Source organism: Myotis davidii, unplaced genomic scaffold (assembly GCF_000327345.1).
Source record: "Myotis davidii unplaced genomic scaffold, ASM32734v1 scaffold209, whole genome shotgun sequence".
Classification (NCBI taxonomy): Eukaryota; Metazoa; Chordata; class Mammalia; order Chiroptera; family Vespertilionidae; genus Myotis; species Myotis davidii.
Window position 1 is genome coordinate 1,998,728 of NW_006300047.1, and position 24,286 is coordinate 2,023,013.

Sequence of the window (24,286 nt, forward strand, 5' to 3'; positions counted from 1 at the left end):
ACTTTCTGGATGGAACCTGATGCACCTGCGTTTCCCCAGCTCTGGGCAGGAGCAGCCCTGCCTCCCTTTAGGAACGAGAACACTGACAGCTGTGATAGGCTGAGGCTCAGACAGCAGAGACCCTGCCCTTTGCCTGCGTGGCTGCCCTTCCACAGCACACGAAGCAGCCGCCACATTCTGGTAGCTCTTTCGCATTTATTGCCAAGTAACAATTTACAAGGAAGTTCCAGTTTTCATTTCCACCCTGGTGTGCAGTGCTCACGAAGCATGAGTCACCCTGTGAGCAGGTACTTCCCTGGAACGGTCCCTCAGCCCAGAAGCGTGAGGTTTCCTAACCCTGCTCCTCCTCGGGACAAACTTATTTACATATTTTCAGTTCGGAGGAACATTAGGAACCCTTACAGTTTATGCCCAGTGTCAACATGACTACACGAGATATTTCTCACTTATTGCATCTAGAAGAGATGAGAATCAGTTCACCCCGTGCCTTTCTAAACAGTGCATCTCGAGACCTTGGAGATCTCCTGTGTCTGTGAAGGGTGCGTATCTTCGGTGCTTGGGTGGAAGCTGCCTCCTGCAGAACACAGAGCAGGGCAGGCCTGGCGGAGGGGGAGGGGGAGGGGGAGGCCTAGGCCTGCTGGGGCAGGAGGACCCTCCTGCCCACCCCTCCCTGGGATGGGGCATCTGCCCCACCTTCTCACTGTGGCTTTGGGATGGTCCCCTTTTCCTCCCTGGGGAGCTCCTTGAACTCGCCCCACCTGGGCCTTTGGGGAGAGGCGCCCTCACTCCCTCAAGCCAGAAAGGACACGGCTTCTCCATGGCAACTGTCAAAGCTGAGGTTTGGGGGCTCATGTGGCTAACCCAAGAGCTCAGTGTGGACTTGGGGAGGGTGAGACCAGCCCCAGCCACTCCTGCAGGAATGTGGAGGCAGGGGCTGGCGGGCTGACATCAGAGATCTGAGTTTAAGGGCCCATGGGTCAGAGGGTCCCTCCTGCTCTGGGCTCTCCAAGAATTCCTTTCTTAACTGTCTCTGCCCCACCTGAGACCCAGGGCTCTGTGTGGACTGGCCAGTCTGGGAGTGCCCCGCTGTGAAGTTTGTGGGGTTCTCCACTGCTGCTAAGACGGCCAAGACCTGGTGAGATGAGACCTTCATCAGAGCCAAGACCCTGCCTGCCTCCTCCAGACCCCAGACCTCCCAGCACAAGGACATATGTTCTCCTCAGCATCAAGGTGTCGGGTGAAAGCAGTCCCCACCCACACACCTAAAGGTGAGCTGCTGGCTGGCTGGGAGGGATCTGAACCTTTCACTCAACAGTCCATGAGGCTATGTCTGGCTCCCCAAGCCTGGGCAGTGCTGCCACAGGCCCGTGGGCATGCTGTCCCCGTGCCAAGACCTTCTCCGTCAGTGCCGGAGGCCACGAAGTCACCAGGTACCACTGGATTCCGGACGGCAGGTGGTGGTCCCGGGGAGGGCCTGGCTCCACCTGGGAAATCACTTGGCTTCAGTTCTGCTGCCCGAGTCACTGGAAAACCAGAAGTGCATGGCCCTGGCCTGGGCTGTTTTACGTGCAAGCAGATCACGCAGGACCGGTGCTGGCTGCTGGAGAAGGGGTACCACCGGCCCTCCTCCCCACGGACTGTCCTCCTCTCCTCCTCTCCCGTCCCACCTGGCTCTGCGGGTGCCGTGGCTTGTTCCTCTTGCTGGGGCCCTGAACTTCAGCCTAAATGAGTCTTTTCTTTGTTGAAGATTGGTGGGCACAGCTGCCCGGAGGGCTTCTGACTGGCACCACTCCCGTCCCCCGCAGGAACTGTCTCCTCCAGGCTCTGCTGTGGCGGCCGGATTGAGGGAGGCGGAGAGGTGGGTGGTGAGCAGGCGGAGCGTCTGGAGGCCACCCGGGTGGACACTGGCAGGCAAGCTGCGGAAGGCCTCAGCACGGCAGAGGGGGAGGGTCGCTTGGCTGTGCCAAGCAGGAAGGAACCTTGGCTGCTTTACTGGATCCGGGGAGAACTAGCCCACAGGGAGGGGGTTCATTTAACACACAAGCTGTGTCTTGGCGGTGGCAGGAGAGGAAGAGCGCACAGGGTCGAGCAGGCGATGCAGATGCTGCCGCCACGCCTTTGCTCTCATCACAGTCACTGGGGGCTTCACGGTCCCCAATGGTTCTTTCTTAGGCAAACAGAGATGGGACAACTGCGGGGGATGCTGGGTAACTGTCCTGCTTGCTTTTGGCCCAGAGACCAGGAACGGGTGCTGAACCAGGAGCTGGCTGCAGTTTCATGAAAAGACTTCAGGTAACGTGAGGCCCCTGGGCTGCTGGCAGGGAAACCCCCACACTCTCTGCTCCCTGTGTACCTGAGAATACACGTATCTCCCTTATTTTGTTTAAAAAATATTCTAAACTTTCCAGGAAGGTACTTATCATCCCACAGGCCTGCAGAATTAGTGAGTAATAAAGAAATAAGAACCACTTAAGAAAACGGAGAACGCCAGACTGAGAACTCTAAACCAAAACACTGGGAAGTTCAGGGGAAAACGAAAATGAAAACTTAACAGTAATCTTACACTTTTTACATGACATTACACCTTAGCATTGAGGATTTTTTTGGACTTTTCAACAAAATAGGTGCTTCTAAAATAAATGCTTTCCACCTGCTGCCAAAAGTGGAAATAAATACCCAAAGGAGATGTTTATCGAAGTTCGCTTTCCTGCAAATTTCTGCCTATGGTGACCTCGTCCGCTTCTTCCATGCACACTGGGATGCACGGAGGAGCTGTGAGCTGGGCAGGGCCGGCTGATGGAGCGGTGGTGGTGGGTCCTGCCACCCAGGCTTGGGGGCGCGCAGACCAGGAACCCAACCATTTCCCGAGGCGCCACCTCAGTCCTCTGGGTTTGCTAGGGTGTCTCCATGGGTCCCAGCTGCTCTCGAAGAAGTGGAAAGTGAAAGAGGAATTCAAATGGAGTGAAGGAGCACATGGGGGTGGTGAGGATGGTCACAGCGATGCTCTCAATGTGTCTTTGGAGTCAGTGGCCGGGTCCCTACCAGCGGAGCCACACTCACAGAGGGAGGCTGCGTGGCTTGGACTAGTGCTCAGTGGGGCCCACTGGCTCTGGATGTGCAATCTCCTTGCCTGGGGTCACCGTGCTCTCGGCGGCTAGTGGGGGTGGCGGGGGGATGCCTGCGAGGGTATGGAGGCTGTGGGGATCCACAGGTGGGACGAGGGTCAGCGACTCCACGCTCAGTGCATCGGCCGTGTCCTCGCAGAGCAGGGAAATGGTGGGCTGCTGGGTTGGGGTGAGGCTGGGGGACAGGCTGACCGTCTCCATGTCCACGCTCTTTGCCAGGCTCTTGCAGGGCCTGGCATCTGCTTCCATTTCGTTGACGATCACCAACTGGTCGGGAAGGTTAGGCTGAGGCTGTTCCATAGTCACGGCGTCATCTGGGTGGGGGGAAACACAGGGACACTTAGCTCTGAGACTTCTGCTCTGCGGGCACCATCTGCCCCGTCCTGAACAAAGGCCCAGGGGGATCTGGGTGGGAGATGGCGGTGTGGAGGGAACAGCTTGCTCCAGTGCTCCTTCTGGGGGCACAGAGCTGGTGAAACCAGTCTGACCTAGTCCTGGGGGCATCTGTCAGGGCCCAGGGCTACCCTCACTTGCGATGCAAAGGAAAAGTGAGGGGCTTGTGCAAAAATCCTGGGGTGTATTATGAAGCCCAATTCCTGGGTGCCCAGGGAAGGGCCCAGGGGGCTGTATGGGTACACCAGGCCTGACCCACCTGCCTGATGATAAACACGTGTGGAAGGAGGATATGGGCTTGGGGGTGCTTATCACTTCGTGCTATTTCCAGAGTTTAATTTGGTGACATTTACCAAAAAGGGAACTCATTGCAATATATATATAGAAATAATAATAATAAAGAAGACAGAGGAGGGAATTCTACAGAACTTCTTAACTTGCAAAGCTGGGACTGCTGTCTCCTGTTCCTTCTTGAAGTGCTGAGTTAGCACTCACAAAGGGACTGTGATCGCCCCGGCCACTCTGGTCCCACAGGGAGAAACCAAGTCAGAAGGAAGGGGAGGCTCCGCCCCACACAGTTATTCTCAGAGCGGCAATTTCTTTTTTGGGTGCTTTTCAAAACCCTTGATTAGGTTACAGACAGGTGGCCTCATTTGCTTTCCAATGACGGACCTGCCTGGACAGACACGCCGGTTGTGACTGGAGGGCATTGTGGAAAACATCTTAATCTAGGATGTCACCTGCCCATAATTTGAAAGCATTGATAAGAAGGCTGTGGGCATCTCACTTGGAAAGCAGATCGCTATCTGTATGGACCATGGGGTTGAGGAGCCATCGGCTGGAGGTGCTGGCCACACTGTGTGGGCCATGAGTCTGGGTCTTGGGAATGGTGGTAGACATTCTTTTGTCCAGTGCGATTCTAGTTTGTTTTTTTTTTTCCTTATAAGTTAAGCCAAAACAAAATAGAATTTGCCAACAGTGAGCAACAGAATAGAAAAACCAAGAGCAAAATAAAACCAAAGGGCACACAGCATGGATGAAGGAGAGAGAAGATGAGGATCCCCATTGTGGAGAGAAAGTGCAAGCAACAGATTGAGCCCCCAAAGCGCATGGCATGGCAGGGTTTCTTCCCAGGAGACTCTCAGGCGAGATGAGCACTACAAGGTCCCAGTTAATTTCTTTACAGCTGCCCCCCCCCCCTTTTTTTAAGTGAAATAAGGTCAGAGAAAACCACTGTGTGGGACTTTGGGCCTGTCCTCACCTCACTCCTGGAGGGTGGCACCGTGGGCATTAGTGGAAAAAGTGACTCAAGCAGGGTGACCTGAGACAGAATGGTGAACACCCCACACGCATTCTGGTTTCTCCGAATTCTGTGAGTTGGCTTCATTCAGTTAAGAACGGCTGTGGTGATGGGCTGACCCAGCACGGCCTGCCTGTCGTTCACCAGGATGTGTGGCTGAGAGGGGTTCACCTGCCCCGCGGCCGCACTTCGCTTCACGCGAGTGGGTGCATGTCCGTGAGCCTTGTGCATGTGGGTACACATGCAAGTCGAGCTGCTGACAGGACAGTTGAGAAATGACTAATTCTTCAAATGGCACTTTTGTGCCATCTGGAGACAGAGCTGCAAAGCATTTCCTTCACATTTTTCTCAAAAAGTCTATGTAAAGAGTTCCCTCTTTGCCCGTCCACATTTGCAGGCAGATATTCAAAAAAGCTGGCAAACCTCTCTCCCTGATCCCTGATGGGGTTTTTGGTGATGGGAAAAATCAAGGATGTGGGAAAGCTGCCATCAGATATGTTGGAAAACAAACAAACCGACAAAGAACACCCTATGCACAACACTGTCACTTCTTTAGAAAAGAACCAACACTTAAAAAGAGATGGGGTTTTTCCCATAAAAATAGACTTTTTTTTTTAAAGATCTGAAACATGTCTTCATTACATTATTAAATTATTCAGGGCTCACCTGAATAACTCAGAATAAACTCCTCCTCTCAGGATCCTTAACTTAACCACACTTTTTGCCCTATTTGGTAATATTTACAGGTTCCAGGGATTAGAACATGGGTGTGTATTTTAGGGGCCACCATTCAATCTATATTGTGACCCTAACAAGAGATTTCAGTTCTTTGGAGCTACAGTTCCTCATCAGTAAGATGAGGACAATGACCCTTCATTGTCATGGCTGTTTAAATATATTTTCCATGTAAAACATGCCTCCTCTTACCCGTCACCCATAGCACTGTCCTATTTTATTTATTCTTTCCTTATTGTTATTGTTAAACTAAGAACTGCTTCTTAACTGTGACCTTCACACTTATCCACTGGGAAGGGGGCTCTGCAGGTTTCCCCGGGGAACACAGCCCAGCGAGGACACGTTTTCTGGTCAAGTGCTGAGCTGCAAAGGTGACTGCAGTTGGGGTTTATGAGGTCTAAGGCCACACGTTGGGGTCTGGCCCAGGAAGTGCGGGATTTGGAGGACACTCTGGCTTCCTGGCCAGGGGAGGGGAGACGACGGGAGGCCGGAGTGGGAACTCCCGGATGTCCAGGCTTCCATGAGTGAGGCTCGGCCTCCCCGTGGCTCTGCCCCAAGCTGACCATCACGCCCCTGGCCGGCACCCTCAGAAGCTGTCTTTGGCTTTGGGGCAGGGGCTTGGCTGACCCTTGCTGAGTGAGGTACAGTTTCCAGTAAAAACCTGGGTTTGATGTGCTCGTCCGGAATAGGTGGGCCTGAGTGATGTGGGGAGAAAAGAGCAGCACAGCAAGTCAGAGGGCAAAGCTCAGAGGAAACAGCTTTTAAACACAAAAGAAGGCAGGAGGCTCCTGACTGGCAAGCGCAGCTGCCAAGTGGGAGGGCGCATGTGGGAAACCCCGAGGCAGCACCGAGGGAGACGCAGAGCTGGCACCCTCGCCGCTCTCCAGAGCGTAATTGTGAGAGGGGGACGATGGAGTGAGCGCCATTGGTGTGTCTGTAACTTTCGGCCTTTGGCTGGAATGTGACGGAATCTATCACTTAGCTTTGAGCAAGACCAGGATAAAAAGAAAATAAAAGAAAAGAAAAAGCTGACTTCTTGCTTGCTTATTGCAAAATCTACCATCCAACCCCGTGGCCTACACTGGGCTGTCCTGCGAAGGCGCGGGCCTGTGCTGAGCCTGGCCGGGCCTGCGCGGTGTTGCCCAGAAGGGCAGTGTTTCTAGGCTGCGGGGTCTGGCATGGAAGGGGAAAGAGCCAGGGGATGTGATCCTCGGGTGAGATGAGGCCACAAAGGGAGGGAGCTCCAGTCCAGGGAAGGTGAGGAAATGCCCACTCTGAGGGTGCTCTCAGGCCAAGACTTGGTGTCCTGGGAGCCCAGCCTGGCCCGCTGGCCGAGCAGAGCCCACTGACTGCAAATGCGGCGGGCGAGGGGCGTCGTGGGCCGCGGAGACTAACGGAGGAGACCTGCCTGCATGGACTGTGCCAGAGTTGCCGTGACAGCTGCCGTTCGAAGCACTAAACCCAGTGGCCGCCGTGACTGTCGGCCTCCGACAGGCTGAACACTCGCCGGCGTCCTTTCCTGCCACTCCTGACTAGAGGGAAACACAGCAACAGATCATTGAAAGCCTTTAACAACAGGACAGAGAGGTGACATGGAGAGGGGCACAGAGCAGAGACAAACACTGAGCATCGATGAGTGTGCAAGGGGCTGGCAGTGCCCAGGGAATGCTGTGACAGCAGGGGCGTGGGGCGCAGCCCCCCCATGCAAGTAAGACATCTCCCACTCCGTCCCTCCAGGATGAGATGGTGTCGGGGCTCAATCGGGGTAAGGACAGCAAAGGTTGGGTCCTGTTGGAATGGAGAGGGTGGGGCCATCAGCATCATCTGGTCTTGGTGAGAGGCCAGGGGCCCGTAGTTTCGATGCAAACCAGCAGGCTAAGAGGTGAACCCTGCATCCGAGGGGGGCTCTGAGGAGGGAAGGCCGTGTGGTTGGAGGATCGGCGCCAAACCAGCTGGTGCAACAAGCAGATTTCTGACCCAACGATGAGGCCAACAGCCCTCGGTGTCAGCACCTGAGAGCCGAGAGCGCAGCTCTGTGAGTTCTGGGAAGGCCTCGGGGCAAGGCGCTCTGGGACATCCTCCCCAGCCATGGGTGACACTCTCCAGGCGACGCTCTAGTGACGAACCTTTGAAAACCAAGACTGAACCATGGCAGGAAGGTCTGAGACCTGGTGCCGGGAGGCCAGAGGGTTGGTTCTAACCGGCTGAAACAAAAATGTTAGGAGCATCTCACTGGGAAGGAAGGAACCGTCATCTGAGACAAACTTGGGATTACAGCAAAGCTTAAAATCAAGGCCACAGAACACAAGGCGAAGGTACCTAATGCCACTAACATATAAGCTTAAAAATGGTTAAAATAGTACATTTTAAGTTATTTATATTTTATCCCATTTTTTAAAAAATGCCGTGGAGAAAACTGGGGAGAAAAGACAATACCTTTGACTCAGGTTTCTGTCCTTAAAAGTCCTGCCCGACTGTGGTAACTGAGTTCAGTGACATGCAGGTCAGTCTTGGGCTGTCTGGCTCTAAGTTGGTCCAAATGGGACTATGTCCTGGGGTGAAGGTCGTATGTTCAAACAATCACCCTAGGGGGAGGTGAGGACGGGGAGGGAGGCCCCGCAGAGCAGTACCCTGCCCCTGTCAAGCTCCAGACAGGAAGCAAATCGTCCTTCTTTCTGTAAACCTTGGGAGAAGTGTCACAGTGGCCACAACTCAAAATTCTGTGGACCTTAAGAATGGACATCAGAAAGAGCAGGCTGGCCCAGCCGGTGTGGCTCAGTGGTTGAGCATAGACCTAGGAACCAGGAGGTCATGGTTCAATTCCTGGTCAGGGCACATGCCTGGGTTGCCGGGTCGATTCCCAGTGGGGCATGTGCAGGAGGCAGCCAATCAATGATTCTCTCTCATCATTGATGTTTCTATCTCTCTTTCTCCATCTCTCTTCCTCTCTGATATAAATAAAAAAATACATATTTTTAAAAAAGAAAAGAGCAGGTTGGCCTTAACTCTAACTTAATTTTTTTAAACAAACGATTTTCCTTCCTCTTCAAAGTAGCTCACCCAGAACACGTGTGAAAGATTATGTGTGCATTTGTGTATATGTATGTGTGTACATGTGTAGTGTAACTATCATCATGTGTATGTATAGGCGTAACTCAGCAAATATTTCTTTTAAAAAAATATATATATATTTTTATTGATTTCAGAAAGGAAGGGAGAGAGAGAGAGATAGAAACATCATTGATGAGGGAGAATCATTGATTGGCTGCCTCCTGCACCCCCCCCACTGGGGATCAAGCCAGAAACCCAGGCATATGCCCTGAACGGGAATCAAACCCAGGCCCCTTCAGTCCTCAGGCTGACACTCTATCCACTGAGCCATACCGGCCAGGGCTAGTGAAACTATTTTCACATGTGCCCCAAGCAGGAATCAAACGGTGACTTCCTGGTTCATAGGTCGACGCTCAACCACTGAGCCATGACACCAGGCTCAGCAAATATTTCTAAAGAATTCCTACTGGTCTTACATTTGGTTCCAAAATTGGGTCTATTTTCTCTTTCCCGCCATATGTTCTCTGCAATTTCAGCTTCTCAAAACCATAAATGTTTAAGGAAAAAATGTGCTGACTCCAACCCTGTAATTTTCTCACTGGGGAAGGAGCTGAGGCCTATCAGGCCAGCTCTTGGGGACGAGTGGGCGACAAGAGGACGGGTTCCTGGACGCTCCCCTGTGCAGGGCGCCAGCTCTCCCCAGAAAGACGTGAAGATCTCAAAGCACTTTAAAAGACAGAGGAACAGGCCAACTCCTGTATCGGGTGGTAAAACCAGACAGGAAAGTCCCCTCTGCACACCTTTAACAGGCACATAACTGAAGGTGAAAATAAAATCCCTCGCCCCAACTCTTTCTGGTTGGTTACTTTGGTTACCAGGGAATTCAGCTTTGATTGTGCCTTGGGTCTGGAGTATGTCTTGGCCCTGATTTGAGGGTCAGTACTTGCTAAAAAGCCACTCACACCCATCCAGTGTCTGGTGTGCAATGGCGAATCAGAAGCTGGTGCTTCCAGAACAGTGGGCACCTCTGGGCAACTGACAACCGGTGACCCCTCTGGGTGGGGTCCCTTCCCCTTGGGAGGAGCCCTCTGCCAGTGCTGGGCCACAGGCTTCAGCCCTGATGGGCATGGGGACTGTTTCTCAAAACCAGGCTGCCTCAGACTGTGTTTACGAGGGCAGAATTTACAGGCCAACCCCAGGGAGACGGGGAAGGAACTAACCTGTCCCCTGCCAGATTCTGGGCTCTTTTTGTGTGAGGCCCACGGCCACCTTCCTCATGGAGCCCTGGCCTGGTGAACCCTTCACCCTTTGGCTTTCAGCTCCAGGGCGGCCTCCTCCAGGAGCCCCCGGCCCTCCTGCAGCTGCTCAGCTGGCCGAGCTCTCTGCACGTTTCCTTTGTCGTAGTTTATAACTGGACATTTATCTGTGTGGTCGTCTGATAGACCATGGGCTCCCCGGCTAGCCTGTGCATGCCACCCTTTATTATCCTGTATCCCTGGTGCCTGCATGTGGGAGGGACTCAACAAATCTGTTTGTTTAGAGAAAGTTAGTACAGTGGAGGTGAGGTACCAAGGCTGAGGCAGAAAAGATGCAGAGGGGTAAGCCACTAAGGGGCTGAGGGGCAGGGTGGGGTGGCCTGTAGAGGGCCCTACTGTGGTCAGGGTTGACAGCCACAGAACCTGAGTGCTGGAACTGAAGGCCCCGGGGAAGCTGAGAAAATCTGCATTTGGGATAAACCTGTTCTCTTTCAAACTCAGACAGGAAATTTGAGGTCCTCTGGCCTGGACATAGGGCAGAGGCAGAAACACAACTGGGTATCGGAATGGTTTCATGCCCTCCTTTAAGGACAAAGTCATTTGGGCTGACAGAGATGTGGCTGTCTGGGCTCCACTTTGCTGCTGATTTTGGGGGATCACCAGGCTTTCCCCAACAAGGGTCGCATAGCCCAGCCTCTGCTGACTCGGGTACAGTTTTCTGGGTCTCTGTGGACGGGCTGTGGCTTTTCATTTGGGCTCTGTGCATACTGGAAGGAGAGCTGTGTGCACCTCATGGGCTGTCCCCAACCAGGACCCAAACGTGGGTCCCGAGTCTCTGCAACACCCTTGGGGGTACCCGAGACCGACTGAGGAACCCCTGATTCTGCTGGGCTGTGTTCAGAGGTAGAGCATGAGCTGGGAGTTGCCACGGCGAGGGCTCCCCCTCACTAGCAGCAGCATCTTGACCAAGCTGCATGGCCTTTCTGAGCCCCCGTGTTTTCAACTATACAATGGGAGGCGGGATTCGATGCGGAGGTGTCTGTGAAGCACTTCTGAGCAAGTGCCTGCCGCATGGGGCGCTGTGGACACCATGCAGCAGCGTACACAGAGAAGGCTGGGCTGGGCGGTAGGTGCCGCGCCGTGTCGGCGGCTCAGATGGTGTGAGGCTCACCCCGGCTTTATGGGTCTCCTTGTACAACTCCAGGTTTCAAAACCATGGAGCAGAGACACGGAAAGCTGGGCCTGTCTCGTCCCCTGGTGGCCGGCATCTCTCGTGTGCTTCCCCAACCAAACACCTGACTGAGCAAGGCACGGCTCCAGGAGCGGAGGAGCCACTGGAGTTGCTGATTCGGCTGCAGGGGACCTGGCCGCTGCTCTCCACAATCGGGACTTCCTGGACTTGGGGGCTCTGGAAACAGTGCTAGGAATGCTTCTGATTCAGCACTGTGCCCTCAAAAGCCACTTTGAGGACTAGTGGCCTCTTGGCTGGGCTGCGGGGAGGCCCTGGCCCACCCCCGCCCGCTGGCCCTCGAAGGATGCGGCCTCTGCTAGACTGTGGCCAGGCCCTGTGGGTGGAGAGTCTGCTGAGCAGGCACAACAGGCCTGGCCTTTCCAAATCAGATGCCTGAACACTGGCCGCCATTCCAGGCTGACGTCAAACCAGGAAACTAGCCAAAGGGCACCCACCCCACTAGAACCTTCTCCCCTTTTCCGTCCTTGGCTCCCCACCCAGCACGGCTCAGTAAGACATGGCTCAGGAAGGTACCAGGCAGATGCAGGGACCCTCCGGGCAGACCTGGCCCTGCAGGAACATGGGAACCCAGGTGCTGTCCCCTGGATGGACCTGGGAGGCGGTGGGCTGGCCTGGAAGTTGGCATTGCGAGGCAAGGGAACGGTGGTCCTCCCGAGACCTCCACCCTGGGACAGAGCTGATGCCTGTGGCCGGGCAGCTGTGATGGGCAGTTGCTTGAGCGCTCTGATGCTCTCTCTTTCCAGGGATCAACAGGTGGGTTCTGGGTTGAGAGTGAAGCACAAGCTGCCCAATGGGCCGGCCCCTCACCAGGAGGGGAGCTATTTCAGTGTCTGCAGAGATGCGGACGGGCAGGCTGGCCTCAGGCTTTCACCGTCAGGCGGCATAACAAATGGGGACTCGCATGCTGGCCCCGCAGGCCTGCAGAGGATGCCCCCCAATGGGAGCGGACACCCAGGAGGGTCTGGCCATCAGTTATCGACTGGAACTGCCTCGCTACCCGACAGCCAGGCTAATAGCCCCTGCATTTCTGAGACAAAAAGACATGTTGTTGGCACCATGCAGGGGATGGTGGGTAGGGATGGAGGGGCTGAGGGAGACCAAGGAAAACGAACGTGTGCACCGTGGACCGGAGCCTCAGGGGGAAGGTGCTGAGCCGAAGCCCCAGGGCCTGTTCAGCGGAACATCTGCATACATGGCCCGATTTTGATAATGTGGCTCTTTGCTGGTTTCGGTTTTAGGCAGAGAAGTGTACGGCTCATTTGTTAGCTTAACTGTGTGCTGTGCCTCCTTAAAAATGGAAGAGAGGTGTAGCCACCTACACCAGGATGAGACCTTTCACGCCAAATGTAATGTCAGGTATCACGTGTTTGGGTGCACACACACGGACAGAAACGGGCACAGCAGGCAGCACATGGGTGCAACACAAGCACACAGACGCACAACCCTGCACTTCGGCCCCAGAGCCAGCACGAGACCAGGCTTCAGAGGGGCTGAGGGGGCTCTTGGCTTCTGGAGGAAGCTCTGTCTGAATTTCCCTGCTACGAGCCTGGGAATGGCAGCCGCAACTGCTCGGATGTGCAGCCAATCTTAAACGGGCTCAGAAATAGCTCAGAGAGGGCTGTCATCTCCCCAGCTGGGGCACAGAGAGGGGCAGGTGCCGAGTGGAAGAGGGTCTGAGTGAGGTGGCTTGAGGGTGACCTTGCTGCCTGGGCCTCATGAATGTTTTTTTTAAATATATTTTTTTATTGAATTCAGAGAGGAAGGGAGAGGGAGAGGTAGAAACATCAATGACGAAGGAGATTCATTCATCAGCTGCCTCTGCACACCCCACAATGGGGATAAAGCCTGCAACCTGCACATGTGTCCTGACTGGGAATCAAACCGTGACCTCCTGGTTTATAGGTTGATGCCTAACCACTGGAACACACTGGCTGGACACAGGCCTCATGAATATTAACGAGATGGAGGTAATGGGTGCTTGTGGGAGGAGGGTAGGGGTACAGTTGTTCCTGAGCCTCAGGCACAAAGGCTACGCTGGCTTAACCCTTTGCTAGGGACGGCAAAAGCTAAACAGTCCAGAGAGAGGTGTGGGCACCCCAGGAGGCCTCTGCCCCTGGAGGGGAGGGAACAGTGGCTCATGCCCTGCACATCGCCTTGTCATGACCCATCAATCTACAGTTTAACAAGAGTTACGTGAGGGGCCCCTGAAGTAGGATGGTGAGGGCTCCAGAAGGGACCTTGCAGGAACAGGCAAGGACACCAAGAGTCCCCAAACGAGGTGTGGAGCACACACACTCTCAAGGCCATTGCTGCCACCCCAGCTTGAGCCCTGTCCTCTGGCTGCATTTTGAGGCCATACTGTTTAGGAAACAAGCCTGGGTTCATACACAGTGCAGGGAGGCGCTCATGTGTGAGGGCTCAGGGCAGCTGAAAACATGGGCTGGGGGGACACCCACTCACATGTCCCTCCCTGGGCTCCCTGCTCATGAGGTCTGCCTGTGACACTTGGTGTAAGTTACAGGAGGTGAGATATGACTAGTACATCCTGACTGACTCTCAAACAGGCAGCAGGTGCACCCATGGTCTCAGATGACTGCACTACACCAAACATTTAAAGAGGAAACAGGTATGTTATAAAGGAAAAACCATTAGTACGGACGTGGTTCTTTTGCCAGCCTTCAAACAATCGTGTCTGGGAGGCCCCTCCTGTGACACCTACGACTTTGGAGGTGATGAGGGTAGATTTAGGCTTGGCCTGCCTCTGGTCCTTCCCCTGCAGCTCTGTGGTCAGGGATGGCCTTTCAGTGGACCAGCCTGCAAAGGGAGTACTTCCCACCCTGCAGGGAGCGACATCAGCCAGCCTGGGGCAGTGCTGTTGGAGAACATGGAACCCTAAGTGACAGTGTCCCAACAAGGTGGTGAGGAGCTGGGTATCAGTGGTCTTGGCGTCGAGGAATCACAGGCTCCCCAAACACCCCCCCACTGCGTCACTGGGCCAATACCTGATGGGCTCTGGGCAACAGAGGAGGTGGACGAGGAGCTGGCACCTCCTGAGTCGCAGTGGCTGGTGCTTCCGCTGCCGCTGGGGCTCCCGCTGGCAGACGGCGAGGGCGACGACAGGGATGGTGAGCTGTGCTGGTTTATGCACTGGGCCACGGCAAAGCCTGTAAGACAAGTGGAGGGTGACGTGACCAAGCGGGAGGAAACCAGCCGGCCTGTTGCGAGGGGTCCCAACTGTGTGTGGGACCCTCTAGGGCAGTGGTTCTCAACCTTCTGGCCCTTTAAATACAGTTTCTCATGTTGTGACCCAACCATAAAATCATTTTCGTTGCTACTTCATAACTGTAATGTTGCTACTGTTATGAATCATAATGTGAATATCTGATATGCAGGATGGTCTTAGGCGACCCCTGTGAAAGGGTCGTTCGACCGCCAAAGGGGTTGCGACCCACAGGTTGAGAACCGCTGCTCTAGGGCAAGCCCCCACCTCAAAGGTGTAAAGGCCACGCCAACCAACTCAAATCCAGCTCCTTGAAGGCCCAGGTCAGCTCCCCAGCTAGGGCAGGGTTGTGAGCTGGAACTTGAGGGCTTGACCTGGTTCAGCAACATGTGTGCTGTGCCCTTGAAGGGACATGCAGCCAGAGAACTTCAGCGGCGTCCCGGAGAAGGTCACACAGGGACGCGGGCCTTTGCTAATGCGCCATGCTATCAAAGGCAGGGTACCAGACCCAAACTCTGAAGCCACACTGGATGGGAGGGGAGAGCCCCCAACATGCCCATGCCATAGAAGTGGCTCTGCCCTGGCGGGTCTGGGGATTCGGTGTGGGAGACATGAAAGCCCTGGTGACAAGCCACCAATTACAATCACGCACCGAAAAAGGACGCTTTAGTCAACGATGGTGGTCCCCTAAGAGTATAAGGAGCGCCCAGCTGGTGTGGCTCGGTGGATGAGCGTCGACCTATGAACCAGGAGATCATGGTTTGATTCCCAGTCAGGGCACATTCCTGGGTTGCGGGCTTCATTTCCAGGGTGGGGCGTGCAGGAGGCAGTGGATCAATGATTCTCTCTCATCATTGATGTTTCTATCTCCCTTTCCCTTCCTCTGTGAAATATATATATATATGAAGAGTATAAGGAGCTGAGAAATTCCTGTCACCTACCGACATCATAGCCATCATAGTGCAATGCGTTCATTATGCGTGATTTGTGACGTCCCTGGTGTAAACAAGCCTACTGGGCTGCCAGCCGTGTAAACTATGTATAGTGCATGACTCGTATTGATAACAGACAACTATGCTACTGGTTGATGGATTTACTATACGTTTTATCCTTAGAGAGTAGTCTTTCTACTTGTAAGAAGTCTGCAGTAGCCGTGTTGACCTTGCCTCTTGACTGCATCCTCTTCTCCTGCTCAATGGAATTTCCTGCTGTTTTGTGCAGTAACATGCTGTATGGGCTTGCAGCCTGGGCGCCACAGGCAGTACCCGACAGCCCAGCTGTGTAGCATGTGCACTCTAGGTCAGTGATGGCGAACCTATGACACGCATGTCAGAGGTGACACGCGAACTCATTTTTTTGTTTGATTTTTCTTTGTTAAATGGCATTTAAATATATAAAATAAATATCAAAAATATGTCTTTGTTTTACTATGGTTGCAAATATCAAAACATTTCTATATGTGACACGGCACCAGAGTTAAGTTTTTCAAAATGCTGACACACCGAGCTCAAAAGGTTCGCCATCACTGCTCTAGGTGCTCGTCCAGTGATGAAACTGCCTAACGACACATTTCCCAGAACAGACCCGTTGTTAGGTGGCATGTGACTGTCCAGTTCACACAGCCCGCAGCAACTCTGGGCTTGGCGATGGGATGACCCATTTCTAGGGCCTGGGGCCTTCCCAGAACAGGGGAGTAGACGGGCCCCATGTTTTGGAGTCTGGACAAATCCTGCTTCACCACCCAGAAGCCCCAGAACATGTGCCCAGTGTTACTGCTAGCTGGGGTGTCTCGCCAACTTCCCATCACCCCGCTGTGGGCGTGCAATGAGAGAGCGCCATCAAACTCCTGCAGGGGCGTGGCGCATGGTGAGTACGGCGTGCTCTACGACGAAGGAGGCCCCTCTGTGTGAGCCCACCAGGAGCCCCTCCTCCAGGGGATACGTGCTTTTTGTCCTTTATACAGCCTGCTTTTCTAAAGGGCCATAGCTTCTGATTTTATCCACTAAATCCACGAACGCTCCCATGGAGCAAAGGCCTCCTCAGTGGTCCCAGGCGCCTGGACAGCCCTGCTGGTTCCTGCTCAGCCCTGGGAGCTGGACAGGAACACCACCCAGGTGACTGTGGGCCCACTGCTTTCCTCAGTGATTCAGAAGCGGCACTGAGTCGGGGAAGGGAGGGGCAAGCCCTCCTTCCAGCTGAGAGTGGGATCTGGTCCTCCTGGCCGGTCGCATCAAACCTCTCCTTCGCTCCCTGGGTGCACTCACCCGGGCCAGCCCGAGACCTCACTCACTCACCTGCACTGCCTGAGCCTCACATCATCTAGCTCCTGCGGACACTTCTTCCAGAAGGTTCTCCAGGCCCTGACCTCGTCTTTCTCAGAAATCAGGGAGGTAGCAGCGTACTGAGCAGAGGTCAACGAACTACGGCCCGGTGACTGGTAAGTAAAGTTTTATTGGCACAGACATAATCCTTTGCTTACACATTGTCTGTGGCTGCTTTTGAGCTATATCAGCGGTGCTAAATAGTTGCCATAGAAACTACATGGCCTGAAATATTTTACTCTCTGGCCCTCAACTGAGTCTGGTAGAGGATGGAGCAGGGTCTCTGGCACCAGGGAAGCTGGGGTTCTATTCCTGATCTATTCCTATTACCAGTGATGGGGCCTGGGCAAGTCTGCACTTCCCTGAGCCTCCCTTCACCCACCAATGGGTGGACACAGGGCCTGTGGGGGTGGTGTGTGCAAGGGGACCTGCTGCTCTATCCCCTATTAGGACTTAGTGGAACCCCATGGAGGGGCTATTTTGTACTAAAGTTTGTGTGAAGTTATTTTTGACTAAGGATCAGGTCTTAAAAGCCATACATCTGTTTATATCCCCAGTCCTCCTGGTTTGGGGCAATGTAATGGCAGGCAGATGTGAGCCTGGTGAGAGCGTGGTAGGTAAATCACCACACCCTCTTCTGTAGAGGACGATACTCCCACCCCACCTATGGGCAGAGGCCTGCCTGCCTGAAGAGCGGGGTTACCATGCTGGAGTTCTCAGGAAAGGCACTGAGAGGTATTCTGAGTGTGTAGTGGTGGGGGCCTCAGATGAACTATGACAAACCTAGAAACAGATCCGAACACCAGCCAGGAAGATCCCCTGGGGCAATCAGCCACAGCCCCACAGAACCAGCTTTAGAGCTGCTTACTTCTTAAACCCCCAAGTTCACAAGCTGCTTCCTTGCCTCAAAAATGAATTGCCCCTCAACAAATCAAAATGTCAAGATGGCTTTTCCTGAGTTGCGAATTTGCCAGAACTGTGAGTAGAGGGGCCTGCGAGTGTGGGAACAGAGTTAGGACTAAGCCTTTCATCCTCTGACAACGCCTCCGCCCAAATGGATGAATGATGAGGCTGTCACCAAGGTGACACTCACCTATTCTCTCCCAAGCTCTTTAAAGCCCAAGTTTATTGCCATAAGACATCTGGGATAGAGCCTGGGGGTGGGGGTAGGGGTGGGGGTGGGGAGCAGGCAAGATGCTGAAGCTGCAGTCAGATTACTAAAGTTCCTTCATTTTAAGAATGATTGGGGGTCAAGTCATACACTGGCAGTAAACACTGCACATGTTATATGTGCTGAGAGTTAAAAAGAAAAAAAATCACTGACCTCTGATACTACCCATGTGCAGGTTCTAGCTGGGCAGAGGCAACTGAGTGCATCTCCCCCTCATCTGCTACTGCTGAAAGTCCACCTTCCCTTCTTTCCTCACCTTTTTGCTCTCTTCCTCCCTCCCCCATGGCACTGGGAACCCAGAAAGGCTCGATAATGTGCTTTTGTTTCTGGATGCCCAGACTCCCCCTGCTATTTCAAGGGGGTCCTTCGCAAATCGAGGTATTAACCACTTTTTTTTTGTTACTCCTCACCAGAGGCTATTAAAATATATATATTGATTTCAGAGAGGGAGAGAGAGATAGAAACATCAATAATGAGAGAGAATCACTGGTCGGCTGCCTCCTGTATGCCCCACACTGGGGATTAAGCCCACATCCTGGGCATGTGCCCTGACCAGGAATCAAACTGTGACCTCATGGTTCATAGGTCAACCCTCAACCACTGAGCCACACCAGCTGGGCCTGAGAATATTTTTCCATTGATTTTTAGAGAGAGTGGAAGGGAGGGGAAGAGGGAGGGAGAGAGAGAGAGAAAAAGAGAGGGAGAGAAAGATGGATGTGAGAGAAACACATTAATTGGTTGCTTCCCGCACGTACCCCACAGGGACTGGGATTGAACCTGCAACCCAGCTACATTCCCTTGACTGGGAATGGAATCCGAGATCCTTTGGTATGTGGGCCGACGTTCTAATCACTGAGCCACACTGGCCAGGGCTGGGGTCCACCAGTTTGACATGCCAGAGGGTCAGAAGGGCCCTGGAGAAGGCCTGTGACCTCAGAGGCCTGCCCTGTACCTGCTTCATCCGGGCAAGGCAGCTCTTGCTGACCTGGCTTTGGCGCAGGAGGCCAGGGGCTTTCTGGCCGTGAGTCAAAGACATCACCTGGTACTTGCACACACTCAGACAAGCCAGAGGTCATAGGACAAGGGCACAGGCACACAGGCCTTCCTGAGATCTCCAGCAGATAAAATTCTTGGCTCTTCCAGAGTATGTCTCAAGAACAGCCTGTGAAATGTGTATCAAAGGCCGTGAGGATTTTCACACCATCTGACCGATTCCACATCTAGAAATCTGTGCTGTGGAAGGGGTCCACATAGAGAACTACGTGGATGTGCAAAGCACTGGGGTGTGTGGCGGAACTGGAGACAACTGGAGTATCCAACAGCCAGGGAAAGGCCAAGTAAATGCTAACACATCTAGATGATGCATTTAGGAGGGGACATAGCTGCCTGGAAGCTGGACAGGCTCGAGCTCCCAGGTCCCTAACACACCCCTGGGATCTGTTCTGGCTTCCAGAGATCTCTCCCCAGCCTCACTAAAAACCTCCCCTAAGCCAGGTCAGGCACGGTGCTCCAGAAGCAGGAGGACCTGTGCCAATGGAGCCGCCCCCACCCCCACTTTCCAGGAGCCCGGGCTTCCCAGGGGTGGGCCAGGTCTTCCTGCTGCACTCTGGCCCTGTTCTGCCAGTTATTCTGGGAAAATGAACTCACAGTAAGTCTCTAACATTTGTCAAGTACAAAAACAAAACAAAAAGGTCAGCCTTCTATATGAGGTCCACTGATAGAGGGAAGCACTGGGCTGGGAGTCAGAACCCCAAGTTCAAGTCCTAACTCTGCCCAAATGGCTTTGTGACCTTGGACAAGCCCCCTCTCCTCTATTAGTGAGCATCTCTTGGCTTAGATGGTCAATAGTTTTCTTTTTACCTATAAGTCTGAATCTGACTTGAACTCTATGAGGAGACACTGGAATATGCGCCTTGAACATAGCTTACACACCCTTTCTCTGTGGATAGCACACCAGCACCGCTTTCTGCACGGACAGCCAGGCTGCTATGCGAGTCTGGGGGCTTGCAGGTGTGTTATGCTTGGCTCACATCATGTTTGTGTCGGTTTATTTCAGGTACCACCTTTATAAGCTGGAAGATTTTACACACAAATCTGAATTTCTGGCTTCATACGAAATAGAAAGATCTGGGCCCCATTCCCACATGACAGCAACTAGAGGGAGGGAGGGAGCTGGTTCCTCCCCTCCCCATCTGTCTTGCCTAGCATTTCAGTTGTTAATCTCTGCTATTTCTTCTTAAATGCTTGGTCAAATCCACAGGATTCAAGAAGTTACAACTCCCAGAGACCTTTTGTGCCAGCTCTCTCCTCAAACCCTACCCACCCCGCAGAACCACTGGGTGAACACGTTGAGATGGGGCTGCCTGCCTTTTAACAGCCTAGGCGGGTCCTCACACTGTGTGACAAGAACCACGTTCTCTCTCCTCAGCTGGGCTGTTCCTTCAGTCTGGAATTCCCTATTGCCTCTTTTAAGTTCTCACAAATCCCTTCCTCATCCTTTTTAAAAATTCTTACCCCAGGATATGATTTTGTTGATTTTAAAGAGAGAGGAAAGGAGAGAGAGGGAGACACTGACGTGAGAGAGAAACAATGGCTGGTTGCCTTCGGTACATACCCCAACTGGGGATCGAACCCGCAACTTAATTATCTGCCCTGACTGGGAACTGAACCCACAACCTTTTGGTGTGCCAGACGATGCTCCAGCCAATTGAGCCACCCGGCCAGCGTTCCCTTCCTCATCCTCTAAAGTTCACTCAGCTCAGGCCAGCTCAGCCCAGCCGCAGTGGTGGGTTTAACTGTTCTTGCCCCTGTGCTCCCGCAGCCCGCCCTGTCCACCTTAAGGCCTGATCAGCCAAAAGGAGTTGGCCTTCCCAAGTAGGGCACAAGGAACTTGACTTCCAAGATGCTTTGCGATTTTGTGCAATGATTATCATTACCTTCACAGCTAGCACCTGGAATCCTCTGGGGTCAAGAGGGTTTTGGACAGCGTTTCTGATATGGTGAGATGTCTCCCACTATCAATTCTCACCTTCATCTAAGTTACAGAACTTGGCAGCTAGGCATGGCCACGTGACTAACTTGTAGTCAAAGAGATAGAAATGAAAGAGGCATGTTGGATTTCAGGACGGCTTCTTAAAGTGGAAGAGGTGTGCCTCTTCCATTCTGCTACCTAAAACATGGGTGTGATGGCTGGAACCCCAGCAGCTCTCTTGGCCTATGAGAAGGAATGACACTAGGGAGCATTGAGATGGAAGAGCATTGAGCAGGAAGCTGCTTGGGTCCCTGATGCCTATTTGGAGCCCTTGACCACCCTCATCCAGGTTTCCTCTACGTAAGAAGGAAATATACTTCTTCTGGGTTTTTCTTTACTATGTAGTTGAACCTAATCTTAACTGACATTTGTGAAAAATCAATTGTTAATGCAGGGACGTGAGCTGAGCTCCATAGGGACTGGCTGGCCCCCAGAGTTTCCAGTGTTGGGGAGGCTGCCCTGCACTTCCTCAGGGAAATCTGAGAGTGAGGAGTGAGGAGGAAGAGGGGAAGGGGCAACGGAGATGGGGGAGTAACTTTCTGCAACCCCCCATATCGTTAGGAAATGCTCCTTCAACTCTCGCCTTGTGTGGCACAAATGGACTTTCTTGGTGGAAATCAGTGAAAGGAACTGAGTTTCAACTGGGTTCACATCAGGTCACATAGAGATTACACACGAAGGCCAAGACCTGGAAATGGGGGAGCACAAGAAACTAGAAGGCAGAAAGGCCCATTTGTGCATGGGCTAGAGAACTGGGTTTGAGCCCCAGGTTTTCTAAATTTCCAAGGAATAGGGAGGTCCCAGTTAACGTCTGTGGTCTGCTCAGTGCTTGTGCTGTTTGGCAGACTGTAATTCCTCCAAGGACATTGGTTGTGTGACTGAAGTGCAAGTACTTCAGGTTAAAAACTGAAGGATGTGAAAACTACCTAAGTTTTTAGAGAGCTGACGTGGAAGGAACCCAGTCGGCCTAGAATTCATCTCAAGGATTCTCACTCCACTGAATGGCAGGAGCCTCCCCCAAACCCAAATGCCATACATACTAAATACTGAAAGACACTAAAACACAAAGTAAATGACGAGAGTCCAAGAGTAAAAGGTGGGTAGATAGCGAAGTTACACCAGGCCTTCCAGCTGTGGGGAGCTGGTCAGCACTAGGCTCTGAGCTTCCTGGGAGCAAGATCTCAAGGACAGCCCAGGTGACCTGGCTCTTGAGACACTCCAGTGTGGGTGCTAGGTTCCCATCCCATCACACCCTCCCAGACGATGTCCCCATAGGCAGCTTCCTGGAAGGGACAGCTGCCTGGCTGGAGACGGGGCCTAGTTCTGGGAAGATGCCCCTACATCACAATGCTCTGCAAATTTTTCCCCTCAATAGTGAAACTCCAAATTATACACAAGATAAAAATGGAACCACTCTGGCTACAGGAGCTTTACCGAGGGTTGACTTCCCCTGTTATTCCCAGATACCTCTGCAGACCCTACCTCTGAAAATAACAGACAGGGCAAGTGGGTACCTTAAAGGCTTGAGCCCATGGGCCGCAAACTTGAGAACCAAACTCCCGATATGAGGTCTTCTGAGTCTGAAGTGCACGACCCTGAGCCATTTAAGTCTCAGACAGCTGTGCTTCCAAGAAGTCCAGTTTTCAAGAGACTTGTTTTAGGATAAAGCTCTAAGATTCTGAGATGACAGCTGTCTGCCCTAACAAAAATGGTACCTATTGATGCTTGATCCACACCCAAAAGCATAGAATAAAACCCACCAAGAGTTGATTCAGGAGAAGCAGCTCATGCATTTTGGACAGTCTCCGACTTGAATGAGGACCGTAGGGTGGGCAAGGGTGCCCTGAGCTTGCCTTCCATTAGCAAATTCATTCCACTCGGCCTCAGCTCAGGTTTCTGCCATGTAGTGTTCACATTTTCTCACCAGCCCTGATGCTGGGAAACAGTAAAAAATCAATCGGCCCCTTGACCTCGCGCACAGAGCCGAAGACAGCAAGTGCATCCATGGCCTTATTTCTCCCTCGCTGGCTCCTTCCTCAGCTCTGCCCTCTCACCCCACAGTGCAGTCATCCAAGCCCCTGGGGCGAGAGAGAAGGCTGGGGTGGGACTGAGCCTGGGACTTCAGCTGCTGGTGGCTCTGGACAGACTGCCTATAGCGTCTACAGGCAGCACAGAGCTTCTCATCCACGCTTCTGACTCAAGAGGCTGGTTCCTCCCCACTGCTGGGAAGATGAGAATGACGCTGGAAGCAGTAGGGGGCAGGGGCCATTGCGTGGGGGCCACCCCAGGAAAGCCAAACTACCCGTATCTGTTCAAAGATCATGTGTGTGAGAAGGGGTGCTGAGGAAGCAGGTGTCAAATCTAACAATGGTGCCTGATGGGGCTAGGGAAGGCCTAGATGCTTTCCCAGACTCCTCCTGAAATTCACACAAGATGAAGGCATCTGCCAACACAGGGCAAGGGTTCCGAATGGCAGCAACCCTGCCGGGCCAGCCGGACCCTCAGGTTCCCCACAATCCCCTCACTCACTGCTCGGACTCTGAGGCTTGTGGGAAGATAGAAGACTCAGCTACCTGCGTGGAGACAGTCCTTCCAATTGCCCTTCAGTGAGCCATACCTCAGTTAGTGCTTCAGGGCTGTGTGGACAAACTCTGGGCTTTAGGGGCAATCTATGAGCTTCCCCACACCCCCAGTGGTCACCCTATGTGATTTCTGGTTTTCTTTGTGTATAATTTCTGTCCAGCTCAGGGGCATATTTGCAAATCAGGTGTCTGGGAAGATGGCATTTCTACGGCCTCCTCCGCCAAGCCTGAGCAACCTCACCACAGGTGCCCCCCTAGATCACTGACTGCCTGCACCTCAAAATGCTTAGAGACTTTCATTTCTGGTTGCTTTTTAAAGGGATAACATGCCCAATATTTAAAAATAGCTGGGTACAGGGAACTCATACAACTTAACAAAAGGAAGATAAACAATCCAATCAAAAAATGGGCAAAGAACTTAAGCAGACACTTTTCAAAAGAGAACATACAGAAGACCGAGAGACATATGAAAACATGCTCAAAGTCACTAATCATCTGAGAGATGCAGATCAAAACAATAATGAGGTACCAGCTCACACCTGTCACAATGTCGATCATCAACAAATCAACAAACGACAAGTGCTGGCGAGGATGAGGAGAAAAGGGAACCTTCCTTCACTGCTGGTGGGAATGCAGACTGGTGCAGCCACTGTAGAAAACAGTATGGAGTTTCCTCAAAATGTTAAAAATGGAACTCCCATTTGACCCAGTAACCCCACTTCCAGGACTGTTTCCAAAGAAAACAGAAACACCAATCAGAAAGGATATATGCACCCCTATGTTCATAGCAGCACAATTTACAATAGCTAAGATTTGGAAACAGCCTAAGTGCCCACTAGCAGATGAATG

General features: G+C 52.8%; 1 protein-coding gene across 7 annotated transcripts in view; it reads right to left on the reverse strand.

Moving 5' to 3' along the window:
* Positions 1–175: 175 nt before the first annotated feature.
* Positions 176–24,286, reverse strand: part of CLEC16A (C-type lectin domain family 16 member A) — a 219,350-nt gene continuing 195,239 nt past the window's right edge. For 6 of the 7 annotated variants that reach the window (XM_006776288.2, XM_006776287.2, XM_006776286.2 and 3 more), the window contains 2 exons: positions 14,115–14,276; positions 176–3,439 (listed from right to left, as the gene is read on the reverse strand). In XM_006776288.2, coding sequence (XP_006776351.1) covers positions 3,084–3,439; positions 14,115–14,276 — 518 coding nt within the window. In that variant the 3' untranslated portion in view covers positions 176–3,083. Of the gene's footprint in view, positions 3,440–6,961; positions 7,086–14,114; positions 14,277–24,286 lie in introns of all 7 variants that reach the window. The other variant, XM_006776292.2, reaches the window with a different exon arrangement.